We start from the raw sequence: 24,509 nt of genomic DNA on the forward strand, positions 1-24,509 counted from the left end.
AACAGCATCAATTCTTCTAGGTACACTTGCACACAGTTTTTGAAGGAACTCGGCAGGAAGGTTGGCCCAAACATCTTGGAGAACTAACCACAGTTCTTCTGTGGACTTAGGCAGCCTCAGGTGCTTCTCTCTCTTCATGTAATCCCAGACAGACTCGATGATGTTGAGATCAGGGCTCTGTGGGGGCCATACCATCACTTCCAGGACTCCTTGTCCTTCTTTACGCTGAAGATAGTTCTTAATGACTTTCGCTGTATGTTTGGGGTCGTCGTCATGCTGCAGAATAAATTTGGCCAATCAGATGCCTCCCTGATGGTATTGCACGATGGATAAGTTTCTGCCTGTACTTCTCAGCATTGAGGAGACCATTAATTCTGAACAAATCCCCAACTCCATTTGCAGAAATGCAGCCCCAAACTTGCAAGAAACCTCCACCATTCTTCACTGTTGCCTGCAGACACTAATTTGTGTACCGCTCTCCAGCCCGTCGGTGAACAAACTGCCTTCTGCTACAGACAAATATTTATACTTTTGACTCATCAGCACAGAGCACCTGCTGCCATTTTTCTGCACCCCAGTTCCTGTGTTTTCGTCCGAAGTTGAGTCGCTTGGCCTTGTTTCCAGGTTGGAGGTATGGCTTTTTAGCTGCAAGTCTTCCATGAAGACCACTTCTGACCAGACTTCTCCAGACAGTAGATGGGTGTACCAGGGTCCCACTGTTTTCTGCCAATTCTGAGCTGATGGCACTGCTGGACATCTTCCGATTGTGAAGGGAAGTAAGCATGATGTGTCTTTCATCTGCTGCAGTAAGTTTCCTTGGCCGACCACTACGTCTACGGTCCTCAACGTTGCCCGTTTCTTTGTGCTTCTTCAAAAGAGCTTGGTCAGTACATCTGGAAACCCCTGTCTACCTTGAAATTTCTGCCTGGGAGAGACCTTGTTGATGCATTACAACTACCTTGTCTTGTTGCTGTGCTCAGTCTTTCCATGGTGTATGACTTTTGACAGTAAACTGTCTTCAGCAACCTCACCTTGTTAGCTGAGTTTGGCTGTTTCTCACCCAGTTTTATTCCTCCTACACAGCTGTTTCTGTTTCAGTTAATGATTGTGTTTCAACCTACATATTGAATTGATGATCATTAGCACCTGTTTCGTATAATTGTTTAATCATACACCTGACTATATGCGTACAAAATCCCTGACTTTGTGCAAGTGTACCTACAAGAATTGATGCTGTTTTGAAGGCAAAGGGTGGTCACACCATGTATGGATTTGAATTAGATTTTTCTTCTGTTCACTCACTTTGCATTTAGTACATTGATAAATATAATCTATTAGCATGTATTTTTGAAAGCATTCTTACTTTACAGCATTTTTTTACACCTGCCTAAAACTTTTGCACAGTACTGTATATTTTTTTTATGAGTACCTAGCACTGGGATTGAACCCGCGATCCTCAGAGCTGTAGCTCACGGTTCAAGCACTTTCTCTATCCCCATCCTCAACACCCTAGCAAGCCGCAAGCCTACTAGGTGGTAATAGGCGATCACGTTGACCCTAGTGGATGGTATTGAAGGCATCTCTTGACGTCCTGGGGACCTGGACAAACGTATAATACTGCAGTGGTCTGGTGTGACCTGGCTGCTGATATATGGGAGATGGCAGCAATAGTACAGCAGAGTGCACACTAAGTTATTTCAGAGCACCTAAATGAATTCTAAATGAATTCTAATTGTGACCATTACTGGGATATTGGGCTCTCCAGGACCTGGTAATGTTTCCTGATTTCCATTTTTCATTAGCAGCCATTCTACAGGCCAGCAGGCTGGATCCAGGTGAGAGAATAGAATAGCTCCTTGACCAGAGACTTGTAAGTAGTCACTCAGTTCTTCACTGGAGCAGTTCATAGCATACCATTCCCCTTTGTGTTTCAAGGGCAGAGTAAAGAGTAAAGGACTTCCGACACACACACACACACACACACACACACACACACACACACACACACACACACACACACACACACACACACACACACACACACACAGGGGAAAGGTAGTGATGGCAAAGGGGACATCATTCTTTCATACTGGCTACCAAAGAGGAGAGGAGGTCTCTTAAGAGATGTGAGAGGCAGTTTAAAGGCGGAAAGTGATCTGTGGCCCTGCGCTTACCTGACCATGCTGGTAGATGAATGGCTAATATGAAGGAGTAAGAGGACAGTGAGAGAGCCAGCTACCTTACTGGAACTTCAAAGAGCTCACTTCAGGATGTATGTCACACAACTAAATAATTAGAACATTCCTGCGGGGTCAGAACTGTATAATAGCTACAGGTAACTGCCAAAATAAAGGAAACATGTCAGTAAATGAGGGATACAAAGTGTACTGAAAGCAGACATTTCCACACAGGTGTGGTTCCTGAGTTTATTAAGCAATTAACATCTCATCATGAAACAAAAATGCCCAGTTGCCCATTATATGAGCTACCATGGCTAGAAGAAGAGATCTCAGTTACTGTGAAAGAGGAGTCTCAAATGAGCATAGGGGTTTTAATGTGTGTGTGTGTCTCAGTCACCAGATCTCAACCAAATTGAACACTTATGGGAGATTCTGGAGCGGCGCCTGAGACAGTGTTTTCCACCAACATCAACAAACACCAAATGATGGAATTTCTCATGAAAGAATGGTGTCTCATCCCTCCAGACACTTGTATAATCTATGCCAAGGCACATTGAAGCTGTTCAAAAACTAACTCCGTGTGTTATGTCAGCTGACCTGCGTTAAACCATGGCTTGCCATCCCTTTGCTTGTTGTCTCTTAAAATCCTAACTACTGTAGGGGGGTTGGGAATAGATCCAACACCAGACCCTCCATCCCCTTCTAAGCCCACTCCAAACCCTTGTGTTTGTGGAACAGATCAGTTCTGGGTTAATTCACCCCGGCTAAAGCCACTGGAGCTCATTTCACCCCTTAGGCTTCAATTCCATGCCTCTATTCTTGGAAGGAACGACAGCCATCACACACTCTCCATCACAATTATCATCCACCCCTCCATCCCTCCACCTCTCCATCCCATCACTCTGCGGGTCACAGCTCGCTGTGCCGCCAATCAATTTCCCACGCCCATAAATGGAAAAAAATAATTGTTTGATGGATGATAAAGAAAATCTTCTAAGCTTTTTTCTGTGGATTAGTGAGTTATTGAAGAGCACCTAAATTAATTCTAATTGTGACCATTACTGGGATATTGGGCTCTCCAGGACCTGGTAATGTTTCCTGATTTCCATTTTTCATTAGCAGCCATTCTACAGGCCAGCAGGCTGGATCCAGGTGAGAGAATAGAATAGCTCCTTGACCAGAGACTTGTAAGTAGTCACTCAGTTCTTCACTGGAGCAGTTCATAGCATACCATTCCCCTTTGTGTTTCAAGGGCAGAGTAAAGAGTAAAGGACTTCCGACACACACACACACACACACACACACACACACACACACACACACACACACACACACACACACACACACACACACACACACACACACACACACACACACACACACACACACACACACACACACACACACACACACACACACACAGGGGAAAGGTAGTGATGGCAAAGGGGACATCATTCTTTCATACTGGCTACCAAAGAGGAGAGGAGGTCTCTTAAGAGATGTGAGAGGCAGTTTAAAGGCGGAAAGTGATCTGTGGCCCTGCGCTTACCTGACCATGCTGGTAGATGAATGGCTAATATGAAGGAGTAAGAGGACAGTGAGAGAGCCAGCTACCTTACTGGAACTTCAAAGAGCTCACTTCAGGATGTATGTCACACAACTAAATAATTAGAACATTCCTGCGGGGTCAGAACTGTATAATAGCTACAGGTAACTGCCAAAATAAAGGAAACATGTCAGTAAATGAGGGATACAAAGTGTACTGAAAGCAGACATTTCCACACAGGTGTGGTTCCTGAGTTTATTAAGCAATTAACATCTCATCATGAAACAAAAATGCCCAGTTGCCCATTATATGAGCTACCATGGCTAGAAGAAGAGATCTCAGTTACTGTGAAAGAGGAGTCTCAAATGAGCATAGGGGTTTTAATGTGTGTGTGTGTCTCAGTCACCAGATCTCAACCAAATTGAACACTTATGGGAGATTCTGGAGCGGCGCCTGAGACAGTGTTTTCCACCAACATCAACAAACACCAAATGATGGAATTTCTCATGAAAGAATGGTGTCTCATCCCTCCAGACACTTGTACAATCTATGCCAAGGCACATTGAAGCTGTTCAAAAACTAACTCCGTGTGTTATGTCAGCTGACCTGCGTTAAACCATGGCTTGCCATCCCTTTGCTTGTTGTCTCTTAAAATCCTAACTACTGTAGGGGGGTTGGGAATAGATCCAACACCAGACCCTCCATCCCCTTCTAAGCCCACTCCAAACCCTTGTGTTTGTGGAACAGATCAGTTCTGGGTTAATTCACCCCGGCTAAAGCCACTGGAGCTCATTTCACCCCTTAGGCTTCAATTCCATGCCTCTATTCTTGGAAGGAACGACAGCCATCACACACTCTCCATCACAATTATCATCCACCCCTCCACCTCTCCATCCCATCACTCTGCGGGTCACAGCTCGCTGTGCCGCCAATCAATTTCCCACGCCCATAAATGGAAAAAAATAATTGTTTGATGGATGATAAAGAAAATCTTCTAAGCTTTTTTCTGTGGATTAGTGAGTTATTGAAGAGCACCTAAATTAATTCTAATTGTGACCATTACTGGGATATTGGGCTCTCCAGGACCTGGTAATGTTTCCTGATTTCCATTTTTCATTAGCAGCCATTCTACAGGCCAGCAGGCTGGATCCAGGTGAGAGAATAGAATAGCTCCTTGACCAGAGACTTGTAAGTAGTCACTCAGTTCTTCACTGGAGCAGTTCATAGCATACCATTCCCCTTTGTGTTTCAAGGGCAGAGTAAAGAGTAAAGGACTTCCGACACACACACACACACACACACACACACACACACACACACACACACACACACACACACACACACACACACACACACACACACACACACACACACACACACACACACACACACACACACACACACACACACACACACACACACACACACACACAGGGGAAAGGTAGTGATGGCAAAGGGGACATCATTCTTTCATACTGGCTACCAAAGAGGAGAGGAGGTCTCTTAAGAGATGTGAGAGGCAGTTTAAAGGCGGAAAGTGATCTGTGGCCCTGCGCTTACCTGACCATGCTGGTAGATGAATGGCTAATATGAAGGAGTAAGAGGACAGTGAGAGAGCCAGCTACCTTACTGGAACTTCAAAGAGCTCACTTCAGGATGTATGTCACACAACTAAATAATTAGAACATTCCTGCGGGGTCAGAACTGTATAATAGCTACAGGTAACTGCCAAAATAAAGGAAACATGTCAGTAAATGAGGGATACAAAGTGTACTGAAAGCAGACATTTCCACACAGGTGTGGTTCCTGAGTTTATTAAGCAATTAACATCTCATCATGAAACAAAAATGCCCAGTTGCCCATTATATGAGCTACCATGGCTAGAAGAAGAGATCTCAGTTACTGTGAAAGAGGAGTCTCAAATGAGCATAGGGGTTTTAATGTGTGTGTGTGTCTCAGTCACCAGATCTCAACCAAATTGAACACTTATGGGAGATTCTGGAGCGGCGCCTGAGACAGTGTTTTCCACCAACATCAACAAACACCAAATGATGGAATTTCTCATGAAAGAATGGTGTCTCATCCCTCCAGACACTTGTATAATCTATGCCAAGGCACATTGAAGCTGTTCAAAAACTAACTCCGTGTGTTATGTCAGCTGACCTGCGTTAAACCATGGCTTGCCATCCCTTTGCTTGTTGTCTCTTAAAATCCTAACTACTGTAGGGGGGTTGGGAATAGATCCAACACCAGACCCTCCATCCCCTTCTAAGCCCACTCCAAACCCTTGTGTTTGTGGAACAGATCAGTTCTGGGTTAATTCACCCCGGCTAAAGCCACTGGAGCTCATTTCACCCCTTAGGCTTCAATTCCATGCCTCTATTCTTGGAAGGAACGACAGCCATCACACACTCTCCATCACAATTATCATCCACCCCTCCACCTCTCCATCCCATCACTCTGCGGGTCACAGCTCGCTGTGCCGCCAATCAATTTCCCACGCCCATAAATGGAAAAAAATAATTGTTTGATGGATGATAAAGAAAATCTTCTAAGCTTTTTTCTGTGGATTAGTGAGTTATTGAAGAGCACCTAAATTAATTCTAATTGTGACCATTACTGGGATATTGGGCTCTCCAGGACCTGGTAATGTTTCCTGATTTCCATTTTTCATTAGCAGCCATTCTACAGGCCAGCAGGCTGGATCCAGGTGAGAGAATAGAATAGCTCCTTGACCAGAGACTTGTAAGTAGTCAATCAGTTCTTCACTGGAGCGAAAGTATTCACACCCCTTAGCATTTTTCCTATTTTGTTGCCTTACAACTTGGAATTATTTTTATTTTTTTTGGGGGGGGGGGGTTGTATGATTTGATTTACACAACATGCCTACCACTTTGAAGATGCAAAATATTTTTTATTGTGAAACAAACAAGAAATAAGACAAAAAAACTGAAAACTTGAGCGTGCATAACTATTCACCCCCCCAAAGTCAATGCTTTGTAGAGCCATCTATTGCAGCAATTACAGCTGCAAGTCTCTTGGGGTGTGTCTCTATAAGCTTGGCACATCTAGCCCATTCTTCAAGGCAAAACTGCTCTAGCGCCTTCAAGTTGGATGGGTTCCGCTGGTGTACAGCAATCTTGAAGTCATACCACATATTCTAAATAGGGTTGAGTTCTGGGCTTTGACTAGACCATTCCAAGACATTTAAATGCTTCCCCTTAAACCACACAAGTGTTGCTTTGCAATATGCTTAGGGTCATTGTCCTGCTGGAAGGTGAACCTCCGTCCCAGTCTCAAATCTCTGGAAAACTGAAACAGGTTTCCCTCAATAATTTCCCTGTATTTAGCGCCATCCATCATTCCTTCAATTCTGATCAGTTTCCCAGTCCCTGCAGATGAATGACATCCCCACAGCATAATGCTGCCACCACCGTGCTTCACTGTGGGGATGCTGTTCTCGGGGTGATGAGAGGTGTTGGGTTTGCACCAGAAATAGCGTTTTCATTGATGGCCAAAAAGCTCAATTGTAGTCTCATCTGACTGGAGTACCTTCTTCCATATGTTTGCAAATGTTTTTCTTTAAGCAATGTGTTTTTTCTGTCCACTCTTCCATAAAGCCCAGCTCTGTGGAATGTACAGCTTAAAGTGGTCCTATGGACAGATACTCCAATCTCCGCTGTGAAGCTTTGCATTTCCTTGATGGTTATCTTTGGTCTCTTCGTTGCCTCTCTGATTAATGCCCTCATTGCCTGGTCCGTGAATTTTGGTGGGCGGCCCTCTCTTGGCAGGTTTATTGTGCTGCCAAATTCTTTTTTTAAATTGTTTTTATAATCCAACCCTGATCTGTACTTTCCCACAACTTTGTCCCTAACCTGTTTGGAGAGCTTAGTCTTCATGGTGCCGCTTGTTTGGTGGTGCCCCTTGCTTAGTGGTGTTGCAGACTCTGGGGCCTTTCAGAACAGGTGTACAGTTGAAGTCAGAAGTTTACAAACACTTAGGATGGAGTCATTAAAACTCATTTTTCAACCACTCCACAAATTTCTTGTTAACAAACTATAGTTTTGGCAAGTCAGGTCATCTACTTTGTGCATGACACAAGTAATTTTTCCAACAATTGTTTACAGACAGATTATTTCACTTATAATTCACTGTATCACAATTCCAGTGGGTCAGAAGTGTACATACACCAAGTTGACTGTGCCTTTAAACAGCTTGGAAAATTCAAGAAAATAATGTCATGGCTTTAGAAGCTTCTGATAGGCTAATTGACATAATTTGAGTCAATTGGAGGTGTACCTGTGGATCAAGGCCTACCTTCAAACTCAGTGCCTCTCATGTGAAAATCAAAAGAAATCAGCCAAGACCTCTGAAAAAAATTGTAGAGCTCCACAAGTCTGGTTCATCCTTGGGAGCAATTTCCAAACGCCTGACGGTACCATGTTCATCTGTACAGACAATAGTACGCAAGTATAAACACCATGGGACCGCGCAGCTGGCATACCGCTCAGGAAGGAGACGCATGAAAAGTGCAAATCAATCCCAGAACAACAGCAAAGGACCTTGTGAAAATGCTGGAGGAAACAGGTACAAAAGTATCTATATCCACAGTAAAACTATATCGACATAACCTGAAAGGCCGCTCAGCAAGGGAGAAGCCACTGCTACAAAACCGGCATAAAAAAGCCAGACTACGGTTTGCAGCTGCATATGGGACAAAGATTGTACTTTTTGGAGAAATGTCCTCTGGTCTGATGAAACAAAAATAGAACTGTTTGGCCATAATGACCATCGTTATGTTTGGAGGAAAAAGGGGGAGGCTTACAAGCCGAAGAACACCATCCCAACCGTGAAGCACGGGGTATGGCAGCATCATGTTGTGGGGGTGCTTTGCTGCAGGAGGGACTGGTGCACTTCACAATATAGATGGCATCATGAGGAAGTACAATTATGTGGATATATTGAAGCAACATTTCAAGACATCAGTTAGAAGTTAAAGCTTGGTCACAAATGGGTCTTCCAAATGGACAATGACCCCAAGCATACTTCCAAAGTTGAGGCAAAATGGCTTAAGGACAACAAGGTCAAGGTATTAGAGTGGCCATCACAAAGCCCTGACCTCAATCCTATAGAAAATGTGTGGGCAGAACTGAAAAAGTGTGTGCGAGCAAGGAGGCCTACAAACCTGACTCAGTTACACCAGCTCTGTCAGGAGGAATGGGCCAAAATTCACCCAACTTATTGTGGGAAGCTTGTGGAAGGCTACCCGAAATGTTTGACCCAATTTAAACAATTTAAAAGCAATGCAACCAAATACTAATTGAGTGTATGTAAACTTCTGACCCACTGGGAATGTGATGAAAGAAATAAAAGCTGAAATATATAATTCTCTCTACTATTATTCGGACATTTCACATTCTAAAAATAAAGTGGTGACCCTAACTGGCCTAAGACAGGGAATTTTTACTTAAATGTCAGGAATTGTGAAAAACTGAGTTTAAAAATATAGGTGTATGTAAACTTCCGACTTCAAGTGTATATATAATGAGATCATGTGACAGATCATGTGACACTTAGATTGCACACAGGTGGCCTTTATTTAACTAATTATGTGACTGAAGGTAATTGATTGCACCAGATCTTATTTAGGGGCTTCATAGCAAAGGGGGTTAATACATATGCACGCACCACTTTTCCGTTTTTTTATTTTATTTTATTTTATTTGAAACAAGTAATTATTTCCATTTGACTTCACCAATTTGGACTATTTTGTGTATGTCCATTACATGAAATCCAAATAAAAATACATTTAAATTACAGGTTGTAATGCAACAAAATAGGAAAAACGCCAAGGGGGATGAATACTTTTGCAAGGAATAGTTTTGAAAAGCCAACTGACATTTACTCCTGAGGTGCTGTTGCACCCTCGACAACCACTTTGAATATTATTATTTGACCCTGCTGGTCATCTATGAACATTTGAACATCTTGACCATGTTCTGTTATAATCTCCACCTGGCACAGCCAGAAGAGGACTGGCCACCCCTCATATCCTGGTTCCTCTCTAGGTTTCTTCCTAGGTTCTGGCCTTTCTAGGGAGTTTTTCCTAGCCACCGTGCTTCTACACCTGCATTGCTTGCTGTTTGGGGTTTTAGGCTGGGTTTCTGTACAGCATTTTGAGATATCAGCTGATGTAAGAAGGGCTTTATAAATACATTTGATTTGATTTGCAAAGCACTGTTGAATACCATTCCCCTTTGTGTTTCAAGGGCAGAGGGGATGGAGCAAAGCATGCACACACACACACACATGTACACACATGTACACACACACACACATGTACACACACACATGTACACACACACACACACACACACACACACACACACACACACACACACACACACACACACACACACACACACACACACACACACACACACACACACACACACACACACACACACACACACACACACACCTGCACTTAAAAACATAGAGCAAAATTAATTTTCAGGCTGATCGCTTCACAGAGGTGAGAGGCACACGGGTCCAGCAACACATTGAGCTGGAGGTAGAGAAAGGCTGCAGTCTGTTCTTGATTTGATGGAATTGTGTCATTTGTCAGTTGTGACACACAATGAGCTATGAGGAAGAGTGCTGGATTGGAACGTTCCCTTTCTACTGGGCTCCTTGAGGAAGCTAGCACATTGTGATTGTGCTTTCCTTGTGTCGTACAGTTTTGGAAGCACTGAAGTGCACGCATATATCCACACACGCACGCGCGCACACACACACACGCACGCACGCACGCACGCACGCACGCACGCACGCACGCACGCACGCACACACACACACACAGACAGAGTGTGTAATGCAGCAGGGGCTGTGGAGTAGATTGAATAGGTGGCATATGGCAGGTCTCTCTACAGGCCCACCGTTATTCTGCCTGTCTTCACTCTGCTCCCCTCCTCTCTTCTTCTCTCCTGTTCTGTTCATTTCTCCCCTCAGCCTGACGGATGCGCCCCCAGAAAATGTGCACAACAGCAGCTTTCAAGGACACACTTCTTATTGTCTGTGTACATTACAGTAATGTGTGTAGGTGCATGTACAGTGTTTGTGTGTGTGTTGGGGGAATGTATGTGAGTGTCTTCAGTTTCTATATTGACATTAAAACTAAACGATGGGGACGGCAAGCAGCCAGAATGGTGTGGTCATGCAGTTCGGACAGATGCTAGCTGACTGTGTGAGAGGGTCGCAGGAGACGTGAAAGTGTGTAACCACACTCCGTGCTGTGTCGGGAGACATGTTGTACTGGAACCAGTAATGAGCCAGTAAAAGACTGGCCACTCGTGGGCCTCCCAGTACCGTATGGTAGGGGAGAAACACTCCTCGTTTGTCCCAAACCAACAGAGAAAATTCCAGAATGACAGAGTCAGGATATGTTGGATTGTACCTCAGGGAATCTGAGGCATTCACATTTTGGTATGAGCAAGCGTTCACTGGAGAGCAACAATGTGCTCCAATCTTTGAATACAATTTTACTCAAAAGTCTCCTGAAATGTCTAAAAATGAACACTATTCACCTTGGTGTTTCTTTGAATAAGAAGCATGTGGATTGGACTGTAACCAGGATGGGCAGTATCAAATCATGTGTGTGGTATTGCCTTACCTTTGGATGCCTCTGTTCCGTACGGGTTGCCCAGGCTGTCCGTCAGGTCAGGTAGCCAGGCATCTCTGACTGCGGACTTGAAGACCTCACGGTTGTCAAGGCTCTGGATTGGCCGGAAGTTGCTCCTCAGGTATTCCACAGACTTCACATGGTCCTGCTGCTCTGTGGTAAAGATGGAGTAGAACGCCTCCAGCTAAAAGAGATATAGAAAGAGAGAGGTAGAGAAAGAGAGAGGTAGAGAAAGATAGAGATAGAGAAAGAGAGAGATAGAGAGAGGAAGATGGAAAAACACACACCTTAAGGAGTAGAGCAATGACCATAATACATGTTGAGGATATTGAATCCTCTGACATCATGTGAACTGGAAAATTGGATTCATGAGCTGATTTGTTTTGTTCATGGCATCTTTCAAGCAGCCAATGCCCAGTGAGATCCTATTTTCCTTTGCCCATACATGTGTAATGCTGTAATCTTGTTCCTAGATGAAAGTCTAAGAGGCGTGAAGGGCCAAGCTAGCCCAGCCTAATCAGGGGAATAGCGTTCACGAAGCAAACAGAAAAACATGAACAGCTGTCCCCCTCCTCTCCTCTCCTCAGCCCAGAGAAGAACAAGCACCACCACAGAATAACCACTATCTGACCAGGAGCAGGGACCCAGGAAATAATCACAATAATCTGCCGAGCGGTTTAAGAGCTGCTTAAGATGATGAGTGCAAAGTCTGTCCATCAACATCATGATGACATGCTAACGGCTACAGAAACAACATGAGCTGAGACTGATCATGTGAAAAACACACAGTCGATTTAGAGTGAAAAAAAGCGGATAGAGAAAGAGAGATGTAGGGAGGGATGGTCTCATTTCCTCAGTGTGTGATTTGGTCAGGGAGTGGGAGTGAGAGTGAGGTTGTGGGATAAACAAGCAGTCGGTATGGTTACAGAGAGAGGGTTGGAACACTTCCCTGTCTGCTCGGCTCTGTGTGTGTTTACTAAGCAGACTGAGACTGGAGACCTGGGGAATACTCAGCTCAATGACTACCCCCTACAGTGGCTGTGGAGGGTGTGTGTGTGTGTGTGTGTGTGTGTGTGTGTGTGTGTGTGTGTGTGTGTGTGTGTGTGTGTGTGTGTGTGTGTGTGTGTGTGTGTGTGTGTGTGTGTGTGTGTGTGTGTGTGTGTGTGTGTGCACCACAGATTTCTCTCATCTGACACTATAGGGAAGATGTATTCCAGCAGAATAGTAACGCATCTTCCATTCTTTGACAGGCCACATGTGATGTCCCTTAGGCTGAGCCCTTCTATAGGCTGCATTGGCCATCATGGCTGATCTGCTAAACATCAGTAGCCTCCAGCCCTGGCACAGACTGCACAGGCTCAAGCCAGGCCGTGTCGAAGCAATACGCTGCTCTCCACCAAATCTCTTAATCAGACTAGAATCTGCTAATCCCTAATATGGCAACACCCTCCTGAAAAAGCCGCTTATTCGGGTTGAAATCTCTTCCAGGCCTGCCAGAGGATTTCTGTCTTTGTGTGGAAATCACAGTGCGATTGGAGACTAATCCTTCCAGGAGTGACGCCGCACACACTCACGCAAACACACACACACACACTCACACTTCTGTGACTAGCGAGGAAGGCATCTGTGATGGGGAAAGCAGAGGGTTAAGTGGCCTGGCGTGGCACACACTCACACAGTCCAGATGTTACAAGTGGAAGCATTTTAGGCGGAGCTGTCGCTATGGAATAGCTGTGCATCGATCTGCTTTAAAAGCCACCCTTAAGCTACATCTGTCACTCCCAATGACCTACTTCCACCACTGATCAAGAACAAAAGACTGAGATGGAGGGAGAGAGAGAGGGAGGGCGAGAGATGAAGACGTAGACAGACAGGGGAGAGGGAGTGCACTGTCTTCTTTCCATGTTCTTTCATCTTGGCCAATGATGTTTTCTTCAAACCTCAGGACAGGGAAGGTGGTAACAATAGACTTCAAAGCCGAGTTAAATCAAATAAAAAAGATTGACTAATGGTCAGGGGTAAACATCCGGAGGATAAAGGATAGGAACGGTAATGATAAAGGATCAAAGTGACAGGAAGGATGGACATGGATAGAGCCCCTGTAATGGATAGAGCTGCCTGGATGGATAGAGCCCCTGTAAGTCCCTGTCCTGTTCATCAACACGACTCAAGCATCTCCCTGATTTTCCATCACCTCTCATGTGTCGATCAGGGTAGCTAGCTAGGTCTCCGCCTCTCAGGAGAGTCTAAAAAAATACTTCTTATACCAGGAAGCTCTGTAGAGGTGCTGTGAAAACCCCCATTGTATATTCCATATATATCCCAGAACATTATTCATTGTTGACTGGATCTCAGGCAAAATCAAATAATCCGAAAGGTCAGGCTCAGAGTTCCTCCATGCTGCTTTTCATCTTCTCTACTCTGCCTCTCTGCTCTCTTCTAATTCAGAGGATGACAACAGACAAATCCCCTCTACTCTGCTATGAGACACCTGCTGTCTTCTGGTGAAGAAGCACCATTCACCTTGAGCTCTCATAAACACCCTATTGTAAAACATGTCTGCCATTTATCATTGTATTCAAGAGTAAAATAACATTTGCTCATTTTAAATGATCCTTCTACAGAATATGGTAATGTCCCCTATTAGAAACTTTGTTCACTTTACAGTAGGTTATAATAGCGAAGGTATGCCTATCTTCTTCTGGCTGTGTGTGTGAAGAACAGTTTTTTCGAGCTGTATGCAGACAGTGAATGTAATGCTGGTTTTATACAGGTTTTAAGTGTATGTGATAGTCTTATTGCTAGCCGTACTGTGCATGCAGCTGCTGTGACCGCCCACCTTTCTGCTAGCTTTTAAGGGTGCATAGACCTATGTACCAGTGTGCCATTTTGCATTCAGCAGTAGGATATGCTGTTGCTTATGGGTGGTTTGTCTTCAGCTGAGCTCTATGAGAGCAGCTCTATGTAGCAGCTCTATGTAGCAGCCAGTATGTGATTTAGCCAGCCAGTATGTGATTTAGCCAGACAGTATGTGATTTAGCCAGACAGTATGTGATTTAGCCAGACAGTATGTAAGGGGAATATGAAGCTGACTAGCGGTGAGCTAGTGGTATTCAAGTGGTATAAAGCTTTATGTATGAGTGACCTATCTCTGTGTGGGCCCAGAGCCAGCACCTCTCCTCCACAGCTTTTGAGCTGTCTGGTCCTTGACTAAGCTTTGGCAGATAAACACGGTCTGCCACCGAGCACGCTCACAGGGGGCAACGCTCGACCACCCCTCAACATCACAGCCCACACATTCCCTCTCTCACAGTCCTTTTCCTCCTCTTCCTCTCCTTCTTTCTCTCTTTACCTCTCCATCTCTAGCCCTTTTTCTCTCCCATCTTCTTTCTCCCAATCTCTATTTCTCTCTCTTTCTCTCTTCCTCTCCTGCTGTGTCCCCTTATATAAAGCCAATACTTCTTACACATTTGGCTTCTTCCAGCCGCACTCTTAAGTAAACTCATTTGGCCTCATTAGAATGTAAGTTTGACAAATGTTCCCTGGACTGTTGGGGAGGAGAGAAGGACCCAGCGAGGCCAGAAACTGCACCATCACATTACTAGCCATGTTTGTCTCAACCCAGTCCCAAATACAAACATCACACATTAGCTATGTGAGAAAATTACAGCTCCTGGAAGAAGGAGGCCATTAGTCAAAGGAAATAAGTCAGTGTGTTGTGTGTGAGAGAGAGAGAGAGAGAGAGAGAGAGAGAGAGAGAGAGAGAGAGAGAGAGAGAGAGAGAGAGAGAGAGAGAGAGAGAGAGAGAGAGAGAGAGAGAGAGAGAGAGAGAGAGAGAGAGAGAGAGAGAGAGAGAGAGAGAGAGAGAGAGATAAAGTGACTCACCTGTTTGTAGGAGAGGAACACAGGTCTGTTGAAGACGATCCACTCTACCACCTTGCTGCAGGGTGGGGTGGTGAGAGAGCCTGTGTAGCGATAGTAACTCCCCAATGATGACGGCAACAGATCCCTCAGAACAAAGGGCTCCAGGAAGGTTTCTTTCTCTGGGGGAGAACAAGCACAGTGACACAAGGAATCAGTATTGACCATTCAGTCACATCACATACAGCCACTATAAACACGTAGTATATCTCTATACTATGATGCTTGGGAATGAGAAAATATCATTTTTGATTGGAATAAACAGGGTCATGGGGATTTAGGTATAACCCTCTAGTACTGATGTAAGTCGTCTAGTTTGGCTGCCATAAGGATTATTCAACCAGGCCTGAGTCAAAGCTGCTGTGCGTAACCACTGGATCTGGCCCCAGTGTCCCAGGCTACATCAGAACCCAATTGACAACTCAAGCTTGAAACAAATACCCCTCTATAGCTGATCAATCCGACTGAGGACAAAACCGCCCATTTCCTTCCAAAATCCTTTTGTGATGGCAATGCTTACCAGTCAAAGACAACAATGGCATCCACACTTTTCCCAGGATAGAGATAAAGAGAGAGGAGGCAAACCTCTTGTGCCATAACTTTTCTTGACCAACAATGAGGAGTCTACCCCCAACCCCTCTACAATAGAGATAACAATGTAAATAACCTCCAAAGATGTGGCGAGGAAACAAAACAAAATGGCTGTATGAATCCTCCTGGCCCACATTTTCAATACATAACTAAACTGGGAATCCTATTGAGCAGGGGTGAAAAAGGGGCTTAGCGTGCTAGCAATGCACCACGGAGCTGCATCAGATTGGACGTGAATGGGAGAGCTGGGGGATTAAAGCCACTGCTGGAGAATAGAGGACAGATAGAAGCAGGCACAGTAGCAGGGAAGGCACTATACTACTGCTTCTACCACAGCTGTAACACTAGTTAGGTTCACATGCTGTACTGTAGTCGACTGTACAGTAAGCTATTTCAGCCTTTACAAATTCATTTCCAATCAGGGTTGGAGAGTGCCGAGTCAGTGGAGACTTCAAAGCCACTGTGAGACTCTGAATTAATAGACTTGTAATGCCAGTGAGGAGCGGGGAGTTCATTTCAGCACTGTCACGGGAGACCACTGAGAAAGAACGCTTCACTGAGCAAACAATGCCTGACACTGAGCTAACACTGGGCTAACACTGGACTAACACTGGACTAACACTGGACTAACACTGGGCTAACACTGGACTAACACTGGGCTAACACTGGGCTAACACTGGGCTAACACTGAGCTAACACTGGACTAACACTGGACTAACACTGAGCTAACACAGGGCTAACACTGGACTAACACTGGGCTAACACTGGACTAACACTGGGCTAACACTGGGCTAACACTGGGCTAACACTGGGCTAACACTGGACTAACACTGGGCTAACACTGGACTAACACTGGGCTAACACTGGACTAACACTGGGCTAACACTGGACTAACACTGGGCTAACACTGGACTAACACTGGGCTAACACTGGACTAACACTGGGCTAACACTGGGCTAACACTGGGCTAACACTGAGCTAACACTGGACTAACACTGGGCTAACACTGGACTAACACTGGGCTAACACTGGACTAACACTGGGCTAACACTGGGCTAACACTGGGCTAACACTGAGCTAACACTGGACTAACACTGGGCTAACACTGGGCTAACACTGAGCTAACACTGGACTAACACTGGGCTAACACTGGACTAACACTGGGCTAACACTGGGCTAACACTGGGCTAACACTGGACTAACACTGGGCTAACACTGGACTAACACTGAGCTAACACTGGGCTAACACTGGGCTAACACTGGGCTAACACTGAGCTAACACTGGACTAACACTGAGCTAACACTGGACTAACACTGAGCTAACACTGGACTAACACTGGGCTAACACTGGGCTAACACTGGACTAACACTGAGCTAACACTGGACTAACACTGGGCTAACACTGGACTAACACTGGACTAACACTGGGCTAACACTGGACTAACACTGAGCTAACACTGGACTAACACTGGACTAACACTGGGCTAACACTGGACTAACACTGAGCTAACACTGAGCTAACACTGGACAATGTACATGCAAGAGAATACAATGACGTACAGGGTTAAGGGAGTACAGTATGTCACCTCATCAGCCCCCCTCTACTTTACCTCCTTCATATCCATCATTTAGACACAACTGTATCATACAGCTGGGACGTATTTATTAGTAGATACTTGAATCACTCCTAAATCTTCATATTATGCCCCAGTACCTTTTCACAGCTCAAATCCCCACGTCTTCAGACAGAAAAAAGTCTGTGGCTTACTGCATAATTCAAATCAAATGAAATTTTATTGGTCACATACACATGGTTAGCAGATGTTAATGGGAGTGTAGCGAAATGCTTGTGCTTTTAGTTCCAACAGTGCAGTAATATCTAACAAGTAATCTAACAAATTCACAACGACTACCTTATACACAAAAATGTAAAGGGATAAATATGTACATATAAATATATGGATGAGCGATGGCCGTGCAGTAGATGGTATAGAATACAGTATATACATATGAGATGAGTAATGTAGGATATGAAAACATTATTAAGTGGCGTTATTTAAAGTGACTAGTGATACCTTTATTAAATCCATTAATTATATTTATTAAATTGGCCAGAGATTTGAGTCAGTATGTTGGCAGCAGCCACTCAATGTTAGTGATGGCTGTTTAACAGTCTGATGGCCTGGAGATAGAAGCTGTTTTTCAGTCTCTCAGTCCCAGCTTTGATGCACCTGTACTGACCTCACCTTCTGGATGATAGCAGGGTGAACAGGCAGTGGCTCGGGTGGTTGTTGTCCTTGATGATCTTGTTGGCCTTCCTGTGACATCGGGTGGTTTAGGTGTCCTGGAGGGCAGGTAGTTTGCCCCCGGTGATGCGTTGTGCAGACTGCACTACCCTCTGGAGAGCTTGCGGTTGTGGGCGGAGCAGTTGCCATACCAGGCAGTGATACAGCCCGACAGGATGCTCTCGATTGTGCATCTGTAAAAGTTTGTGAGTGTTTTAGGTGACAAGCCAAATTTCTTCAGCCTCCTGAAGTTGAAGAGGCGCTGTTGCGCCTTCTTCACCACGCTGTCTGTGTGGGTGTGCCATTTCAGTTTGTCCGAGATGTGTACGCCGAGGAACTTAACTTTCCACCTTCTCCACTACTGTCCTGTAGATGTGGATGCTCCCTCTGCTGTTTCCTGAAGTCCACGATCATCTCCTTTGTTTTGTTGACGTTGAGTGTGAGGTTATTTTCCTGACACTACACTCCAAGGGCCCTCATCTCCTCCCTGTAGGCCGTCTCGTCGTTGTTGGTAATCAAGCCTACCACTGTAGTGTCGTCTGCAAACTTGATGATTGAGTTGGAGGCGTGCATGGCCACGCAGTCATGGGTGAACAGGGAGAACAGGAGAGGGCTGAGAACGCACCCAATGTAGCCTATGATTTGCATGTGTAGATGGGCACCCACTGTACTGAGTGTACCTTACAGAGTCTCCTGGACTCATCGTGTTTATTCAAATAGGAAATGAATGAACAAAGGATTTTCAGCGTTCTGTTAAGATTAAAGCCAGACAATGCCTTGGGTGTCATTTAATGTACATGCATGTGTTGACTGGCCCCAGCTTAAATCCACTCGCAACATCTATCTCCTGCACAAGAGATATCTGAGCTGTAAACTACACACAGACACACACATGCATGGTCTCACACAAGCACACACACACAGATACTCAGAACTGTGTCTGTAAGCACTTGATGTCTCCTGATATGTGTCCTGAGGACGTGTCTTTGCGCCTAGATTCTGTACCTGCCCTTGACGTATAATTAAATATTAAGACTAAGTAACCTAATGGATGATTACTTGAGCAGACAGATTTCCTGTTCCACAGGCCCGTGTGCTTAAAATACCAGCAGAATGAGCTCCGTCGCCGCCACATTAATAATACAATTAAAAGGCCTTCCTTTGAGCCACAGGAAACACACAGAGCCATTGAAAACAGTGGATGGCTTCACAACGTTCTCACAACAAATCTTCCTCTGACACTTCAAACAAGTGTTTGTTTGTGCGTCTACGTGTGGATGGATTCCAGGGAACGGGATAGGATGTGTTGCAGTGTTAGGATTTATTTCAGCAGCGGTGGCAACGACTGTGAGAAGGGTTGGTTGGGTGAAGGGGGGGGGGGGGGGGGGGGTTGTTGGACGACTGTGAGAAGGGTTGGTTGGGTGAAGGGGGGGGGGTGTTGGACGACTGTGAGAAGGGTTGGTTGGGTGAAGGGGGGGGGGGGGGGGGGTTGTTGGACGACTGTGAGAAGGTCACTTCTGGGGCATTCTAACAAAAAAGCCTGAAAATTAAATGATGTTCTCTTCTTTTGTCTCATTTTATCTCTTGAACTCAATGACATCACCAGACAATTCTATACTAACCCCAGAGATAATTGATCTAGCGTAACATTACTGTTTCATAGCTAACAATCATTACATAATAGGTTTGGCTCATAGAGATAGTTAGAGGACGCAACATTGTATCTGTACCATTATGGCGTCTGTGAGCATGGGCAGTGCTATTGAGGCCATCTCCACTTTGAAGTAGTCAATGTTCTTCTTCCACTACTTCTATGAGTTGGTAAACAAACTGAAAGGGTGCGTACTGCCACCTGGAGTGTGTTGTTTGAACAGGTATAAAGCCAATTTGGGGATTTACTGCCACATGCAGTTATGGAATGTGTGCTCAAGAGTATAATACATTGGCTGTTCCCTCCTACTGACCTGGATGGAATTATGTGATCCTTCCTTAATCCAACACAAAGCCACAAATGTCTCATGTTTAGAGGGAGCATACAATTGGCATACTGACTGCAGGAATGTCCACCAGGGCTGTTGCCAGAGAATTTAATGTTAATTTCTCTATGCGAAGAAGATGTGTCCCGCTGCATGAGGCAAATGGTGGTCACACCAGATACGGACTGATTTTCTGACCCACGCCCCATCCTTTCTTTAAGGTATCTGTGACCAACAGATGCATATCTGTATTCCCAGTCATATGAAATCCATAGATTAGGGCCTAATGAACTGTAACTCAGTAAAATCTTAGAAATGGTTGCATTATTTTTTTGGTTCAGTGTAGTTACATTTTAGGTTTCTGAAACGATCTGATGAGAATCTGAGGAAGATATGTAACTTGTTGTAACTTGTCCCTGTGATCTTAAAAGTCTCGGCAGAAAAATAAATAAATATATTATTTATGTTTTTCAGTGGCGCCAACAATTTAGCAGTGGAGGTGTGGCGCTGCTAAATTAATATAGGGGAAACACTGTGTTGGAAGGAATACTTGTGTAGAAGTTAGCATGTGTTTTGCTATTTGTTTGCTGGAAGTTTGTGAGTATGTGTGTGCATGAGAATGCTTAATTCAAAACCATAAATATTGAGTCTCCCTCCTTCTTACTCCCTCCTCTCCCTCCCTCCGTGCCTGTCCCCTCCCCGTCTGGGGGCGGCAGAGCTTAAAATACATCTCTTCATTCACAACTGGGAGACAGCAAGAGACAGGCCTGTCAGCGGGGGAGGAAAGGGGGAGATGAGGGAGGCGGGGGACCCCACGGTCATATCTGTCTCGGATAAAGACAGTGCATATCTCACCCCCCGTCACGCTGCCTGGCCCTGGGCACGCCACAGTCTGCCTCCTCTCTCCCAACCTTAGCTCTTTCTCTCTCTCTTCTCCCGTCACATTCCCTCCCTCCTTTTTGTCTTCCACCAGCACACTCCCTTCTATCCTCTTCTCTCCATTCACACTACCTCCCCTTCTCCTCTCCTGCCTCAGAGTCCCTCCTCCTTTATACTGCCATCATCACACTCCCTCTCTCCTGTCCTCCCTCACGTTCCCTCCCATTTCCCGTTTCCCGTCACACTCCCTCTCTCCTCCTCTCTAGTCCCATCATATCTCCACCCTCTCACCACAGGACACCGCCAGAGCCCTCAGCAATAACACATGGCATCAAAGACAGGAAGACAACGGGACTATCATTGTGACTGTCATGGTGACTGTCATTGTGAAATTGACGGTGCAGGATAATTATGATATTGATGATGATGGCTTTCACTGGTTACACTAAAAATAACGTGGCAACGAAGATTGTCTCATCATCATCATTATTGTCATTACCATCATCATCACCATCTGACAATATAGTTCTGCATTGTTTTACGATACAGATATGGCTCTGTCTGTAAGACACATTCTTAATGTATCAGTATTTCAAAGTTCCACAGTCCTTCTACATCAGTGAGAGCTCAGTGAATCAAAGATCAGAGCAGTCTTTATCTTAGCATGTCGAGTGCCTTAAGCCTTCACCCTTATAACACAATTCCTGTCAGATTTATCAGCTTTATCTCATATCAGAGTTCAAACAATTACCCAACTATAATCACTACACCAGGGACACACCCATATCCCTCTGGTCTCATTCAGACAAGGCTTGAATTGTCTCTTGCAGATCTGCTAGAAATTGTGGGCAGAACCAACATGAATATTCCTAATAGTTTATTTTGTCTGTCGGGACTCCTGGGGGCGACCTGGGGTATGTTCGATATAATTAGGCGGTTGCAAAAAAAATTGACTACCCGATGACTGAAACACGAATGAAAAGGGGATGAGCTTTTACGGTGTTACATGCAACCTTGCAAAAATAATGTTGTTATCCTCAATGAACAAATGTTGGTCAATGACTGGTCAATTCATAGTCCCTCCTGGAATGATTGGGTGATGGAAGTGTCACTCACCATGATGGACTACGCCCCTCAGGCCATGGATAATGGGGTCCACTGCTGGGTTGTCTTTCAGTCCCACCTGACAACAGGAGAGGAGAGAGGAGCAGGAGACACACATTAGAGCCTGGGTAATATCTAATACATTGAAATGTAACATTGATTCAACACCCTCTGATCCTTTCACCCAACAAAGAGAGAAAACAGTAGTTACAGAAAGAAAGGGGAGGGCAGAGCGAGAGGGAGAGAGAGAGGAGAGAGAGGAGGGAAAGAGAGGGAGGATAGCGAGGGAGAGAGGGAGCATAGAGAGGGGGAGAGAGAGGGGGGAGAGGGAGGATAGAGAGGGGGGATAGAGAGGGGGAAAGAGAGGAGAGAGAAAGAGAGAGAGAGGGGGGGAAGACAATTTCTTGTAGAGTGAGTACAATCTCATATGGTGAGAACAATCAGAGTCAATCAGAAGTCTGTTTGACCTGAGCCGGAGGAGCAATACACATGACGTCAATGGACTCTATAACTATGTAGGTCATACAGCTAGCCAAACAGGCACGCACTCAGGCACTCAGAATATGTTTTTAAAACACAGCTGAAACAGGGTGACAGATAGTCCATGTCTGTGAGCAGCAGAGCAGCAGGTAAAGTAGGGAGAAAATGACTGTGATTAGCACTACTGAGAGATGGAGGAAGATGCAAAAATACACATAATTTCCCTACGTCATTATTTCATCTCACAGAAAGGTTGAAAGGAGTGTTAAAAACAGGATTGCTATCTTTTTCCTGGCACTCAGCAGGGGGGGACAAGGAAAGGAAGCCATCTTTAAGTATTGGGACAAAGCCCCACAGAGCTTCAACACACTTCAATGGTGTCCTTTCCTTTTCTCCCCACGTGGAGAGACTAGGAAGACCCCTCCTGCAGGACATCATTGTAAATAGCATCAGAGACTAATCTAACAGTTACAGGTGCAACCTTCCCTGTTACCTTCCTTCCTTCCTCACCCTCCCATGGCACTCATTTGTTCTTCTGTGACCCACTAAGTCCATGGTCTTCATTTTTCAACCATGCGTCCATTTCGGAGTAAATTCTGACATACGTGGATTTGCTTCCGCAACAAATTCTTAGGATTTATAAATATATGCATGTTTTCATTGATAAATCAGAGCCATACTATATTTCTGCGCTCGTGAGCGAGCCCTACACCCTCCATTCACCTTTATGGTAATAAAAACACCCTCATTTGCTGTATGATTTGGAGATGTTGGAACGGGGCCATGACAGTTTGTAAAAGAAAGCGCATTGGCAAATTTTATCACACTTATGTAGAGGTGTGGGCAGACTGTTTGAATCTTTTGCAGTGGTCTTTTTCAAACAGAAAATACATGCCACCTATAGCGAGTGTCAAACACTGCAGCGCATTCTGCAAGTTTGATTGTCTATTTTAACAATTTACTATTTACCGGTCTATTTACTTTCGAGCATGTTTTGCTATTAAATGTGAGATGGATAAATGGTAGGTTAATAATTGTGGTGTAGCGGGAATAAACCATTCATGTCACAAAAGCAGAGACATGTCCTGCCATGTGATCATGATTTAGGCCCATATAATACAAGCAAAAGAAACACATGCTGCCGTGTGGCCTCCTCACCAACGGCCAAGGCATCTGTTTTATCATTAGGCGTATGCTATAATGTTTTTATTAACCAACCATTTTTATAATTCCCTTCAAAATAACAATATTTGCTTGGAATACAATTGACCAACCACTAGAAGTTGTACGAACGCAAGGTCTGAGTTTTGCGTGACGATACGCACACTTTACCGTCCAGTTCAAAATGGATAAATACCAACCTTTGCGGGGAAAAATAGTGCACGCAAGGTTTAGAGTCTTTTATGGTACGCACGCACCTTCGATAAATGAGGCCCCAGGTCTCAGCCACCTCCGTTGACTCCCACTCTGATGTGTCGTAACCACCCACTGTCTTCCTCTGTTCCTCTGTTCGCACTCACCGTGTGAGGCATAGTACATCTACCACAATCCTTTGAGTTCTCTCCCACTGCCCCTCTTTTCTTAAAAAAAAATCATGTTTTTGGCAGATGGCAAACCACAGAGAGCTCTGAATGACTGTATCTGCACTGGGGTTTTATTTAAGCAGAGTCATGCGCCAAATCAGCCTACCTAAGACAGCCCTCTGCCAAGAACGACAGAGAGAGGGAGAGAGATGGCTTCAAAGATAGAGACGGGGGGTTAGGAGAAAAAGAGATAGGGAGGGAGGCAGAAAGAGAAAGATGGAGAGCGTGACCATGGGAATTATAGTTTCATTATTAATAATTGTCTGTTAAAGCCTGCAACTCT

The 24,509-nt window shown here is 44.8% G+C and overlaps 1 protein-coding gene across 2 annotated transcripts in view; it reads right to left on the bottom strand.

The window, feature by feature from the left end:
* LOC139535651 (receptor-type tyrosine-protein phosphatase gamma-like) overlaps positions 1-24,509 on the bottom strand; it is a 312,527-nt gene that overhangs the window by 37,125 nt on the left and 250,893 nt on the right. For both annotated transcript variants that reach the window (XM_071335271.1, XM_071335272.1), the window contains exons 6-8: positions 22,176-22,242; positions 15,293-15,450; positions 11,399-11,591 (exon numbers count right to left, since the gene is read on the bottom strand). In XM_071335271.1, the coding sequence (XP_071191372.1) occupies positions 11,399-11,591; positions 15,293-15,450; positions 22,176-22,242 (418 nt within the window). The remainder of the gene's footprint in view (positions 1-11,398; positions 11,592-15,292; positions 15,451-22,175; positions 22,243-24,509) is intronic.

Source organism: Salvelinus alpinus, chromosome 12, assembly GCF_045679555.1.
Source record: "Salvelinus alpinus chromosome 12, SLU_Salpinus.1, whole genome shotgun sequence".
NCBI classification, from domain to species: Eukaryota; Metazoa; Chordata; class Actinopteri; order Salmoniformes; family Salmonidae; genus Salvelinus; species Salvelinus alpinus.